Source organism: Danio rerio, chromosome 8 (assembly GCF_052040795.2).
Source record: "Danio rerio strain M-AB ecotype USA chromosome 8, GRCz13ab, whole genome shotgun sequence".
Taxonomy (NCBI): domain Eukaryota; kingdom Metazoa; phylum Chordata; class Actinopteri; order Cypriniformes; family Danionidae; genus Danio; species Danio rerio.
Window position 1 is genome coordinate 51,866,431 of NC_141028.1, and position 14,352 is coordinate 51,880,782.

At 39.1% G+C, this 14,352-nt stretch overlaps 1 protein-coding gene and 1 long non-coding RNA gene across 2 annotated transcripts; one reads left to right on the top strand and one right to left on the bottom strand.

The window, feature by feature from the left end:
- Positions 1 to 368: 368 nt before the first annotated feature.
- On the top strand, positions 369 to 4,626 carry mhc2d8.46a (major histocompatibility complex class II d8.46a). Its single transcript, XM_087265315.1, has 4 exons — positions 369 to 501; positions 1,022 to 1,270; positions 1,593 to 1,874; positions 1,955 to 4,626. Exons 1-4 carry the CDS (start codon positions 450 to 452, stop codon positions 2,074 to 2,076), a joined length of 705 nt encoding a protein of 234 aa, XP_087121441.1. The 5' UTR covers positions 369 to 449; the 3' UTR covers positions 2,077 to 4,626.
- Positions 4,627 to 5,259: 633 nt separating this feature from the next.
- LOC147835780 (uncharacterized) lies at positions 5,260 to 10,571 on the bottom strand. Its single transcript, XR_015498415.1, has 3 exons — positions 8,101 to 10,571; positions 5,588 to 6,335; positions 5,260 to 5,503 (listed from the first exon to the last, which is right to left on the bottom strand). It is a non-coding gene; the product is annotated as an uncharacterized LOC147835780 (long non-coding RNA).
- Positions 10,572 to 14,352: the final 3,781 nt, after the last annotated feature.

Consider the following 14,352-nt stretch of genomic DNA (forward strand, 5'->3'; position numbering starts at 1 on the left):
AGTGTGTCAAGAAAACACAACCACAATTTTTTTTTTTCATTTTTGTTTGTGACCTTGATTCTCAGACTAGCCCCTATATGTCACCATTAACCTAGTTCAAAGTCACTTAAATGCATGAAGCTGCAGTCATTTAATTGGCTAATTAGATATTTACATAGCAAGCGTTTGACTAACTGTACCTGAAAGTGGCCAAAATGTTACTTGTGGTAAAGAAGCAGAACCATCTAGTGGTTAACAAAGGAACTAAAACAGAGTTCCTCATGCCTTCAACCCAGACCATGTCCCATAGAGACTGTTCTGTCACAGAATAGCTGCACAGCCAATTGGATGAGGTAAGTGATTAAATAAAGCTTGTTTGAATAATAGGTTGTACCATTTCTAACAAAACTCTACTGACATGCCGTCGAGTGGCATTTTCTGCTACCTGCACTTACTGTTTGTGATGTACAATGGAGGCATTGTTAAGAATCACACTCATCTGTGTTTGTGTGCAAGCTAAAGGTGAGTGAACCAAGCATAAAATCATTTTAGCATTGAAGACTTAGTTCATCCAAATTTAAAATGCTGTCATCATTTACTCTTCCTCAAGTGGCTTCAATCCTTTAAGAGATTATTTCTTCTGCTAGACACAAGAGAAGGTATCTTGAACAAAGCTGAAATCCTGTTACCATTGACTGCTGTAGTATTTGTTTTTACTAATAAGGAAGTCAGTACTCACAGGTTTTCAACTTTCCACAAAATGTCTTCTTTTGTGTTTAAGGGTTAGAACCACTTTAGTGTGAGTACATAGAGAGTAAAGTTTTATTTTGGAGTGAACTATCCATTTAAAGCTGCTTGCTTTTCAGTAACACATAACTAATGATACCGTAAACGATTTCACACTTGTTAAATGAGATTTCATAGATAATCAAGTTGATAAATAAGATTATACTCATGTATGCTTCATGTAAATATATTAAAAATGCTATTCCTTAACAAAAATAATAATACTCAGACCTGTAAACCTGTTTTTTTTTTTTAGATTATCATAAATATGGACTGATTGGGGCGTGTGGTGATGCAGATCAGGAAGATTTTATTGTCATGTTTGATGATGAACAGTTGGCACACGTGGACTTCAAAGAGCAGAAAGATGTTATTACATTACCTGAATTTGCTGGTCAGGCTGTGCTTCCGCCAATATATGTGGATGCTAAAAGGGCAGAATTCAATTGCAAAGCCTACCTGGCTGTGCTTAGAGAGGTGTATGCCAGTTCACCTGAAGTACTTGGTAAGACAAAAATAGGGATAAAAATGAGTCACACTTTATGATAAGTTTGCAATATTTACTAACATGAGCTAGGAATAATACAGCAACAGATTCTTGTTTGTTAATATCAGTTAATGCACCGTGAGTTTACAAGAAGTAACAAAAAAAAAAAAAAACGTTTATTAACTATCATTACAAAAGATGAATCAATACTGTTATAAATATTCTTCATCATTTGTTTGTGATAGTAAATACGATAACTAATACAATCTTATTATAAAGTCTTAACAAAAAAATGTTTTAGTAAAATGTTTAAAATGGTGGTTGATCTAATCTTTGCCAGAACCTCCCTGGAGCTCAATTTATCCTAAAAGTGATCCACAATTAAATCTCAAGAACACTCTGATCTGTCATGTGACTGGATTCTTCCCTCCGCCGGTCAGAGTCTTGTGGACCAAGAACAATGTGAATGTGACAGACGGATCAACCATCAGCAGATATTACCCTAACAAAGATGGCACAATGAATGTCTTTTCTCGACTGAGCTTCATTCCTGAGGAAGGCGACATTTATAGCTGTTCAGTGGAGCACAAAGCTCTTCAGCAACCTCAGACCAGAACATGGGGTGAGTGTTTATTCAACACTCACATATAATCACGAATAAAACACATGAATTTCCCAAATGTTTGTGTGTGTTGTGTGCAGATGTGGAGGTAAAGCAGCCCAGCATTGGTCCATCAGTGTTCTGTGGAGTTGGTCTTGCTCTCGGGCTACTGGGTTTTGCTACTGGGGTCTTTTTCACTGCAAAAGGAAACAACTGTAACTAATAATTATCCTGAAGCAGACAAAGTGGTGCACACATAAATGGTACATACTGTATAAACTCATGTGGTGAACAGAAAACAATTCTTTATTCACTGTAAAGTGCAAGGGCAAAAGAGTTTAGAGGTTTCTCTGAGCAATCTACTGGAATCATTGGTCTAGTACCTTAGAAGTGACTAATATTAAAATTCTAGAAGTCTCACGTGACGGCATAGGGAAGTTTGTGACAAATGCAGAACATATTCTGCTGAATGCATACTGTAAATATAAATGTTGTAAACTGACACATATTTTTCAATCAGACAGTAAATAGATATTATTTTAATATGCAAATATTGCTTTAGTTTGATATTTGATGTATTGTCAGGTGTTTCAGAGAGACATCTTGTTTACCAGAATATACTTAATGCTGTAATTTAAAAAAATATATATTCAAAGAATGAGCAAGAACCTAACCAGTCAGTTTTCAAATCTATCTTGTTACCTTAGCCTGATTCACAGTATAAGCATGCGATAATGCTTTCCAATTTGAGCGGCAGATTTCCATCTTTGTTGTCTTATTGTACAGAAGGACTTTTATAGACAGATAAAGGCTACTGTGACCCTATGTAAGGGTCATTAACAGCCTTTTCTCACAGCAGCTGGAATAAATAAATTTATCAATATGAATATTGGATGGTATGACAATTAGAAATGATAGACTGTGTAGATAAGTTGCAATTCTACACGTAACGCTAAACACACTATGACATGCTGATGTTGTTAACAGTAACCAGAAGCATTGTATAGAAGAGAAGTATAGCTAATAACATAAAAATACCAATACCAATTTGCATGGTTTAATGTACTAAGCAATTAATCAGATATTAACACATAACAGAGCGATGTGTAAATGACATATCTGCCAAAAATGTTGTTTGTTTAGATTACTTTTTGAGAAGAAAATCCTTTTGGGTTAAAAAGTATTACCAAGAAATTGTATTTGTTCTTTTAATGTGTACAGTATCCACACAGCTACACATACTCCTTGAAACATCAGACTCATTAGCATTGAAGAGCTTCACCGTAAAGACCTTGTCAAGATGATCTTTCTGCCTTTTACAGCAGGTTTCTAAAAGTAACGGAGAACAAAATACTTGTAGACTGCCGTTTTAAAGAACTGAAATTCACATTTTTGGCACATACATACAGTCTTTTTTGGGGGGTGAGAGGGTGTCCTGTACACCTGTATTTGGAAAAACCCAAATAACCAACCAAATGATCAGTTCATTTACATACAAGTCTATTTGCCAGCAATAACCACAGAACTTTCGCTTCAGTGTTGTTCAGCTACGCAGCTGTGAAAAATCTCACAGTGTGTGTTACTTGATCACATGTTGTTTTGTGGGTCAGTCATACTCATAAACTGGATTTTCCAGTTTGATGAATTGAGATGCCAAACTAGACTGGGATTAGTTTACTGCAACTGCATTCGGTCTCATTCCATCTAAGAAAACAATACTGAATTACAGTGTATGATCTTTCAATACACCTGGCCTTATATCCCTAACATACAGTATAAACTTTTAAGTTAATACTTGAAGTTAAATAAACAAGACTTGTGCTGGGATGATTTCCTGCTCATGAGTCAGTTTGTTTTGAGTTAAACTACATTGCTTTCACAAGCAGTGACTCGGTTTTACATAGACAATATTATCTTTACTCTGGGATTACCCCTCTTAATTAATACACTGACTTATCATTTAAATAGTAACTCAAAACTCTTACAAGGTCACAGACAGTAGACTTTTATTGGGCATATAGCCCACTCCAGTAAATGGAGACACAAAATTTCTGTTCAACGTTACTGAGAATAAAGTTGTTGCTGCATACACTAAATATGGTGAATTATTAAAATCAAAATCCTTAATAGTTACATGAGCAGGTGAAGAAATTAAATCTCAAATTACGAGCAAATTTTTTCCCCCAGACTTGTGTGACCAGTTCTGTAAAACTTTATAACCTGTTTCTTTGTTTCACTGTACGTTTCTTGTCTTTTTTTTTACTTTAATATTGCATTGTGGATATTAAATGGAATAAAATAAATAGCGATGCCATCCACACAATATAAGTGCTGATCTTTCATTTTCGCTAAAGTTGAAATAAACACCCTCATCGACACATCAACACCATCACAAACCTCACACAGCTTACACCGAGACATGTGACTTCTGAGTCATAACTGAACAAAATAATAATAATAATAATAATACATATGTATCCACATCCGAATTTACATCCTGCTTAAGAATTGTACACATCAAAAGTCAACAGAGCAGAGATCAAGGTCCTATAATGCAGTTGCATAAATAAACTAAGTTTTTACTAAACAGCTTGACAAATTTTGTAATGGCTACTTTGTGTATTAAATATTATTGTTTAAGAAATAATACTGTAAATAATAATATTTAATAGTGTATTTACAACTAAATGCTCTGGAAATGGTCTGTGTGTTAGTGCTAAAAGATTTTGAATAAGCACCAAATGCGAAATAAACTAATGAAATGTTTTCAAAATTTAAAGTGATGTTTGATTATTTTTAGGATTAACCCTTTAAATGCACCATCATGGTTTCAAGAGGGTCGAAAATGTAACGATTTGGGGTCCAATTATGAAAAAAGGATTGACCTGAAAGATAAATGTTGTATCATATTCAGGTTATCACTCTCAAAATCTTATAATACTCTGCATAACAGAACCTGATTTTAGCAAATGCAACTGTGACGGGGCCTCTCTTGGGCTCATTGAAGACCAGACAAGCTGCAACATTTCGTTCTGGGAGTAGATGAGCATGTCATCTGTGTAGACTATGGCCAACTTGTGAAGTTGCTCACAATACCTCAGCTTATTCATTACCATTAAAATTAAACGTTTCCAGCAGAATATGACACTTTAAAAAACTCCATCAGCACTGGTAACTATGAAAAACATGACTGAGCACTAATAGTGTACTCAACACTTTACACTGACATTTGAAGGATAACCTGACATTAAAGATGTAGAGTAAGAACGCTGAAAAAAACATCAGATTTTAGCCTAGTAGAGTTTTTCTTTTCCTAAATTAAAGCAAAACTTCATAAAATTATGTTAATGAATTAATTAGTGTGTGTTGCACTACTGGAGTGAAGGTTAACCAGTCCACCAGTTCATGCAGCTATAATCTTTATTATCTTTTATTAATAAACTATGTACAATATTTACACGTTGGCTCCATGTCTCTTGGATGAAGGTCTCTCAGCGACGTGGTCTCTTCTGGTCACAGCGCGTCTCTGGTGGAAATAGGGAGTGGGTTCCCGGACCGAAGATGCTGCACCTGCTGAGGACGAGGAGGGCAAAGGCTCGGTCTGGCAGGAGAAGGACGGCCTCTTTCTCTTCTCAGCAGCATAGGCCTCACTGAACAGATCGAGCGCAAACACACACAAGCAGACATCATGTGGAGACTTGGACATGTAGCTATGCCAAGTACAGTTTACTCACGCGTCTATGATGGGAATGACGTATCTGCCGCTGCCGTCTATTATGACTCCCTTTCGGTCTGGGTCGTCCACCTCCAACAGGAAGCTGCGGGAAATCCCTGTGCTCTTCCGGATGCACTTGTGCGGAGCAGAGCCGCTGCCCTGTGAATTGAGGAGTGACAGTCAAACTCTGAGCAAACAATCTGACTGATGAGGACAAGAGCTCAAGTTCACAGCAACCGTGAGCTTGGAAAACCCAGTTACCACATTAGTGAGGCAGTGCCTAATGTGGTGTCCCGGGATCCCAAGCAGCTTCATGGCCTCACTAGTGAATATCAGAACCATGAGAATCAGCTCAGACATTTCTCACAAAGCAAACCTGTCAGTATCTGAACGCTCACCTGCTGGAGTAGTAGCACAGGCTGGACTGGTACATCACCGCTTGCACATTTGAATCTTTTTCACCCTCAACCCTTCAAACAATCTCAAATCTCCCTAAGAAGCTGAGTTTGTGTAGGTGTGTGTGTTTGTTTTTATTACATGGTGTGGACCTCAGCATGTTAGCACACTCACAATGTGGGGACCAAAAACATGGTGGGGACCAAAGTCCCGGTCCCCACTATGTTTTGCCTTTAAAATACTCAGGAGGCGTTGCTGATATGCCTAGTGCCGTTTTTTTCATTGATCCCCACCTTGACCATTCACCTGACTTGAGTGTGTGTGTATCGCTGTGCTGCTCTATATACCGCTCATGTAGTCGGATTGCGGTACTGGGGACAGGGACAGGCTCTACAATGGTTTAAGTCATACTTAACTGACCGCTACCAGTTTGTGAATCTTAATGGACAGCCTTCACAAATCTGCCCAGTAAAGTATGGGGTGCCTCAAGGATCAGTTTTAGGCCCTTTACTGTTTACAATTTACATGCTACCTCTGGGAGACATTATTAGAAGACATGGGATCAGCTTTCACTGCTATGCAGATGATACTCAATTATAAATTTTAACTAAACCTGACGAGACGTCTGAACTTTCTAAACTATATGAGTGTATCAAAGACATCAAAGACTGGATGACCAACAATTTTCTTCTCTTAAACTCCGACAAAACAGAATTATTACTTATTGGGCCTAAATCTTGCACACAGCAGATCTCGCAACTCAATTTACAATTAGAGGGATACAAAGTTAGCTTTAGCTCTACTATAAAAGATTTGGGTGTCATATTAGACAGCAATCTAACTTTTAAAAACCATATATCCCATGTCACAAAAACTGCCTTCTTTCATCTGAGAAATATCGCTAAATTACGAAATATGCTATCCATCTCAGATGCAGAAAAGCTAGTCCATGCTTTTATGACTTCAAGACTGGATTACTGTAATGCTCTATTTGCTGGCTGCCCAGCATCCTCTATTAACAAACTTCAATTAGTACAAAATGCAGCAGCCAGAGTTCTGACCAGGTCTAGAAAATATGATCATATAACCCCAATTTTATCCTCCTTACACTGGCTGCCTGTTAAGTTTCGTATTGAATTTAAAATATTACTTCTCACCTATAAAGCTCTAAATAATCTAGCTCCTGTTTATCTAACCAACCTTCTGTCTCGCTACGAACCAACTCGCTCTTTAAGATCTCAAAATTCAGGGCTTCTGGTAGTACCTAGAATAGCAAAATCAAGTAAAGGAGGTCGAGCCTTCTCTTTCATGGCTCCTACACTCTGGAATAGCCTTCCTGATAACGTCCGAGGCTCAGACATACTCTCCCAGTTCAAAACTAGATTAAAGACCTATCTGTTTAGTAAAGCATACACTCAATGCATCACCTAGCGGGTTCCACACTGGCTTCTGCATCTTGCTTATATACACTATGAACAGCAGCTACGCTAATTATTTTCTTTATTCTCTATTTTCACCTGGGGATACTCATCCCGAGGTCCTCAGATTAGGCGGAGTCACTGATTGGATCCAAGACCAGCAACGTGATGATCCCAAGGATTCCATATCCGGGACCAGGCCATATCCTGAGCTGCTGCTGCGCTGATGGTCGTGGGGAGTGGAGAACATGAGTCTGATTCCAGCGATGCTCCAGGGACAGACGAGTCTTCATTGAGGCCATCTTCCAGCATAAACCACGGCGAATGAAGTTCTGCACAAGACTTTTGGCCAGCGGAGAAATTAAAATGGTCGTGCCCAACTGAGTCTGGTTCTCTCAAGGTTTTTTTTCTTCACTCCCATCAGGTGAAGTTTTTTTTCCCTCTCCGCTGTCGCCACTGCCTCGCATGGTTCAGGATTGGTAGAGCTACGCATCGATGAATTGGCTCTTCAGTGTTTGAACTCTCAGTAATGATTAAATCACACTGAACTGAGCTAAACTGAACTGAACTGAACTTAAACACTAAAACCTGAACCACACTGTTCCAGTTACTGAACCACACTGTTCCAGTTACTATGACCATTTATGTGAAGCTGCTTTGACACAATCTACATTGTAAAAGCGCTATACAAATAAAGCTGAATTGAATTGAATTGAACTGCACCCTTAAGCACACCTGCCGCGATTTACACATTGCGTACAGCACGTGGGCAAATTGGAACATCAAATGAAGCAATTCGACTTTAATCAACTTAATTAAGATACATCAATAAATAAATCAAGGTTTGTAGGCAAGTTAGACTGTTTTTCCTTATCATAATATAATAAAATTGGTTATGTGACGAGTGTTTCGGTCGTATATTTATGTCGTGGTTCAAAATGTATCAGGCAAAGTTAATTTTATTTTAAATGATTTTTTGCATGTTTCAATCGATGTTGTTTCAATGTAGGTATTTCTAAAACACGTACAACATAAACTGTCGTTGGGTATGTGATTCAGCTTGTTTACAAGAGTATATATTTTGCGTGCTAATGTGCTAACTCTCTGGGTGATGTGTGGATCAAAGGCCAGAGTGCATGAGCCGCAGCCTGACGGTCACCAAAACCCTGAGCCACAAAATGAATAGACGGAGGATTAAACCTTTACACGATGCCGAGAAACACATCACCAGCTCCACCGACAAGATCCATTCTTTGTAAACTAAATATATAGATGATTACAAAGGTAAGATTTCATGGTTCTTGTATTGTGCTTTAATAAATTAAGTGAAATAGTTAAATGTGCAATTGCTTTGCAACATCTAAGCCTTTTCATATATTATTTCATCAAATAATATTATTATACACTATTATATAGGTTGCTGTAATAATACTGAGGTTAAATTTTAAACATGTGTGACCTTCTGCTCCTAGAAATGTAGTTTATGTTAGTTCTATAAAGTTTTAAACAGTTACTAATTTAAGGTTAAAAATAATAACATCACCAAATTTAAAATATGCCTTAAAGTACATAAATATGCATTGTGTGTGTTTTATTTTTTATTTATCAGCAGTCAACTTTTGAAGTGGATCAAAAAAGTTCTAAGAAAATTGTCCTAAGAAAAGAACAGGTGCTTAATAGATTTAGAACATCTTTTATAAAAGGTTTTGATCCACTTCAAAATAATTACTTTGTATATAATTCACACACAGAGAGAATGCTAATGTGAGATTTTTGAACCCTAACTTATGTTTTATTTATATTTTTCGTAAAGTTTATTTGTCTACGTTTATGAAGTTTTGTAGTTGAATACAAGGGAGATGATAGATTTGTGGAAGCAGAGCATAGACGGGATCGCAATCAAAATACCGTATTTATGTTTGACTTTACATGGCAAAATAAGAAGTGGTGATAAGTGTTTTCACCTTTCAAATTTACATATATATTTAGTTCATTGTGTTATCATATTTTAGATTTTTTAAATTGTTATGAGAGAGAATAATTAAAATTTGCTTTTTTTATTAATTTTTTTGCAGCATTGATGCCTGTCATGAGGATGAAATCCTCGGTCGGCTGGTAAATGATGACAATCTGCACCCCAACTGCACTGTCAAAAAGATTGTGGTTCAGGGAAAACCTCAGTTGTGCCTTTTTGCAGCCAGGGATATTTTCCTTGGAGAGGAAATTACATATGACTACGGAGCATGTGATTGGCCTTGGAGAAAGGTTTGACAATTTGACCAACTAATACATACTGCTTGATACATTCAGCAATGCTTAGAGTTTTTCATGTTAAGATTAAGGGTACATAAAGAGTCATTCATAAGTGTATGTAATGTTAATGTAATTAATTTTTCTAAAATAGCACTGTCACGTTTAGCGTGATCAAAACAGGAACAAAAACAAAAAGGTGCGGATCCAAGTGCAGATTTATTTACAGTGAAACAAACAAGGTGATCAAAAATACAAAGTAACAAACAAACGACAAACCAGAAACTAAAACAGAGACAAGGCTCAGAAACAATAACACTACAAACTAGACTTAGGCAAAAATACGAAAACACGATCAGGAACAACAAACTATGAATACAAGACTTACTGTGGAACTAGGAACAAGCGAGACATGGAAGACCAGAAAGACAAACGACGCGATGACAAACAAAGGTGGTATGGTTGAATATATAGTCCAGATAATCAACGGTAAAACAAAACAGATGAGATGACCGGTCAGTGTAAGTGTTCCGGTGTATGCGCATGGTATGTATGAGAATGTAGTTTTTTCCTTGGACGCTTCAGTGCCTACAAAGTCCTAGTGCACTACAGCGCCCTCAGATGGTCACTGACGGATGTGACATTACCCCCCCTCTAAAGAGCGGCTTCCAGGGGGGGGGGGGGCAGAGCGGAGCAAGAACAAAGGGAGGGAAGGTAGGGCCAAATCAGGGCAAGTCTGTGGTTCAGGCGCCCCGCCAGGAAGCCAGGGTGCGGCCGGGGAATCCGTCCAATACAGTGGGAAGGACCACCAGGGAGGGGTGGGAGGGATGACCCATGGATGATCCTGCAGGAAACACAAGGCAGGGGTTCTTAGGAGAGCCGGCTGGAGAGGCCTCTGGGGCTGGAGCCGACACTGGCGGGCGCTTTGGGGCTGGAGCCAACACTGGCGGGCGCTCTGGAGCTGGAGCTGACACTGGCGGGCGCTCTAGGGCTGGAGCCGACACTGGCGGGCGCTCTGGGGCTGGAGCCTCAATAGAGCGATTACCTTGTTTTATTATCATTATTAAATTATCTGCTGGATCCATAGTGATCGCGTCATTCTGGATGTGACAAGCACTGTCTATGTGGTGTTTGTTCACCAAAAATAAGAATTAATGAAAGAAAAGAGAAAGTGTATTATTTTGTTCATACTGCTGAATGCTACTGTTGTTGTAGTTCAGCTGAAATTGTGTGTGTTCTGTACATATGCCTGTGGTTGATTGTATACAGGGGGCGCTGCCGGGTAATATGGTAGTGCAGTGATCATCAGAGATAGAAGAGTGTGAGACAGTATCATGCTGCTGTAAAACCTCTAAAGAATAATAAATCCTGTTTGCTTTGTTCAAAACGTTCTAGTGCCGTGTTTCAGTAAAGATCCAACATATTTCCACTACCGGACACAACAGTCTAAATGATTTTTTTTTAAAGATAAAATTAGGTCGGTAACACGTGAAGCGTGTGATGAAATGTGTCATGAATGTGAATGAGATTTTTTGCATGCTTATGTCAACTGTCATCAAGTATCACTCTTTCAGTTTTGACATTTTAAACTCTAAAATGACATTTTTTCTAATAACAACTTCAAATACACAAATAAACTGTGGCTGTTATGAGCATAAAGTATTAAAAATGTTATACTAGGTTTCGTCAGTCAATTAATTGTTTCATGTGGATTTAGATGCACTCTTGTTTGGACCAAGCAAATATTTTATAAACAAGGTTTTTTCTGTTTTTTTTTCTTTTCTAATTCTCTGTCCACATAAAAATGCAAAAATGCGTTGTGATGCATGTTAAGGGCGAACTTTGAGCCAACAGCTAGCGATAATGACACATGTTGAGTTCACACTAAATGGGGAATTAATTATTTGTAGGAGTAAATTGTAAATTGAGTTCTACTTTCTAACTAATATTGTAAAATCTCTGTCTTTGAGCTAGTTCGTTTGGTTTGCTGAAGGCTACGGGTTGCGGGTCAAGACAACAGTCTCACTCCAGAGAATGATTAAATCTTCACTTATTGATTGGCATCAACTTGCTTGTTTGTGTGTGTATGGGTGTGTGGTTCTGCAATAGAAAAAAATTTAAAATGAATAAACATATAAAAGTACAATATAACATTAATAAAAGTTACATTATAAATGAATATACATTTACAATAAATGAAACATACAGCAAAAACACAATGGGTTAACCAGAGGAGCAATTGGTGTCAATGCTGGTCGATACATTGGCTATGTGTGTGCGTTGACCACCAGCTGCGCACGTGAACACCCCTGCTGTGCGAGCTGACTCATGAAGCGGCAAACAGCATTACAGAGCATGCGCTACCTAAAGTGTGTGCGTTGGCCACGACCTGCGCACGTGAACACCCCCGCTGCACAAGCTGACTCGTGAAGTGGTAACAGCGCATGCGCTACCTAAGGTGTGTGCGTTAATAGCGTATGATTACAGATAAAATGTATCGGCAGGAATAATATAGATATAAGAAATGATAATTGTAAACATAAACATATGTGTGTACATCTAAATCGGCAATCTTTACAGTGGTTCGGTACAGTTTATAAACAAACAAATAGGTATGAACTTTCACTAAACTAAGCATTGAATATTCTGTTTTACTTACTTTTTAGATGTACGCACACACACCATCAATGAACTTCTCGGATTGAAATACTCCTTTTCCTCTAACTATTTACAATGCCAGCTTTAATTATCTAACTAACCCCTATCATCATCAACTCTTTCTCCCCTCTGCCACTTTCCGAAACTCCGCAAGAAACTTTGGATCAGCCCATTTCATGCTGATCGGCGGGGGTGACTGGAAGAGTCCAAGTCGCGAGGGGAATAATTTCTACAGCCGCCCCCAAATTCACCGGGTGAATAGAGACATGAGATATTTGCTATAGAGACATGAGATAACAGTCAAGTGTAAGTCTCAAACCAATCTGGGAGTGGGGGCAGGCAGATTAATTTAGCTACAGGCCGAATGTAGGTTTTGTCCTTCACTTGAATTTTGGCCGATCTAGTTTGTTCATCATTCCCAGGAAAGATTTGCACAACCCTTCCCACTGGCCACAGGGCACGTGGCAATTGTTGATCTACAATCATTACAGTGTCTTCAATTTGAAGTTTTGCCCCCTCAGTTTTCCATTTTTGCCTTATTTGAAGGTTTGGTAGGTAGTAGCGAATGAAGTGTTTCCAAAAGTGGTCAGCTAGGAGTTGACTGTGTTTCCATCTCATGCGGCTTAAGAGCTCAGTATCGTGATACATGACTTGTGGTAACGAAGCGTCTCGCCGCCCAATCAGAAGGATGTTTGGAGTTATTGGATCTGGATCACTGATGTCTGAAGAAGTATAGGCGATGGGCTTTGAGTTGAGAATCCCCTCTATCTCTATTAGCACTGTTCTTAATATTTCTTCACTGACTGTCTGGGTGCCGAGTGTGACTTGAAGGGCAGACTTTAAGGAGCGTATCTCTCTCTCTCCTAACATCCGCCAAAGTGGGGCGCGCTCGGTGGGTTGAAGAGAAATCGGATCTGTTGGCTGGCAAGGTGGGTTTGAAGTTCAGGATGAAGAGCTGTGAAGGACTCTTTAAGCTCTCTTTCACCTCCTTTAAAATTGGTCCCCTGATCTGCTAAGAGCTCGAAAGGTTTGCCACGTCTAGAAATGAACCTCCTAAGGGCCATTAGGAAGGAGTCAGTGTCAATACTAGTGAGTATGTCGAGGTGAACTGCACGTGAAGTCAGACACTTAAAGATAATTCCCCATCTCTTTTCACTTCTACGTCCCACCTTTATAGTATACGGCCCAAAACAGTCCACACCTGTGGAATAGAAGACTGGCTTATGAGTCCGCAATCTTGCTGGGGGGAGATCTGCCATTCTAGGTGGAGTTGGTTTTCCTCGCCATCTTTGACACTCGATGCATTGATATTGGTGCTTTTTCACTGCTGCTCGTCTCTTTAGCACCCAGTACTTTCGTCTGAGCTCTGCACACACCCTGTCTGGCCCTGGGTGATGCAACCTATCATCAAAGTCTTTAATTATCAGTTTAGTAGTGGGGTGCTGAGAGTCGAGGACGATAGGATGTATGGCATCCTCTTCTAGTTGGCTGAGTCGACGAAGCCGGCCACCCACTCGTATCAGACCGGTTGCAGGATCAAATTCAGCTGCGAGACATAGCAGTCGACTGGTTTTTGGCAATTGTTTACCTGATCTTAAGCATGTTAAGTCTTCACCAAAGCAGTCAGATTGAACTTGGCAGAGGACTGCCAATTCTGCCTCTTTGTAATCATCTGCTGTTGGTACTTTGTCGGGGTGAATGTTGGCTTTCAACAGGTCTATGAAGTTGGAGTGTGGCTGCTGATCTGAGTTAGTTGGAGGGGAGGTAGTTAAACTGCAAAAAGTTGCATTTCTCAGTTCGTTGTCAGGGTCAGTGCATGTTAGAGACGGCATCTCTGGCCAGTAATTAGATGTTTGGCTGAGAAATTTTACCATCTGCTTTCGCAGCCTATTTCACAAACAGTTTTGCCCTTTGTGAGGTCATCTGCGAGATTTTCCTGTGATGGCACATACCTCCATGCATCATTTTCGGTGAGCTCCTGTATCTCTGCCACTCTGGTGCCCACAAACACCTTAAAACAACACGATTGAGACAGTACCCAATTGAGCACAGTGGTTGAGTC

Excerpts from the sequence above, each read along its gene's own strand:
- mhc2d8.46a (XM_087265315.1), top strand. The coding sequence starts at position 450 with ATGGAGGCATTGTTAAGAATCACACTCATCTGTGTTTGTGTGCAAGCT. Across the intron at positions 1,271-1,592 it reads CAGTTCACCTGAAGTACTTG|AACCTCCCTGGAGCTCAATT; the intron begins GTAAGACAAAAA and ends AATCTTTGCCAG. Across the intron at positions 1,875-1,954 it reads ACCTCAGACCAGAACATGGG|ATGTGGAGGTAAAGCAGCCC; the intron begins GTGAGTGTTTAT and ends TGTTGTGTGCAG.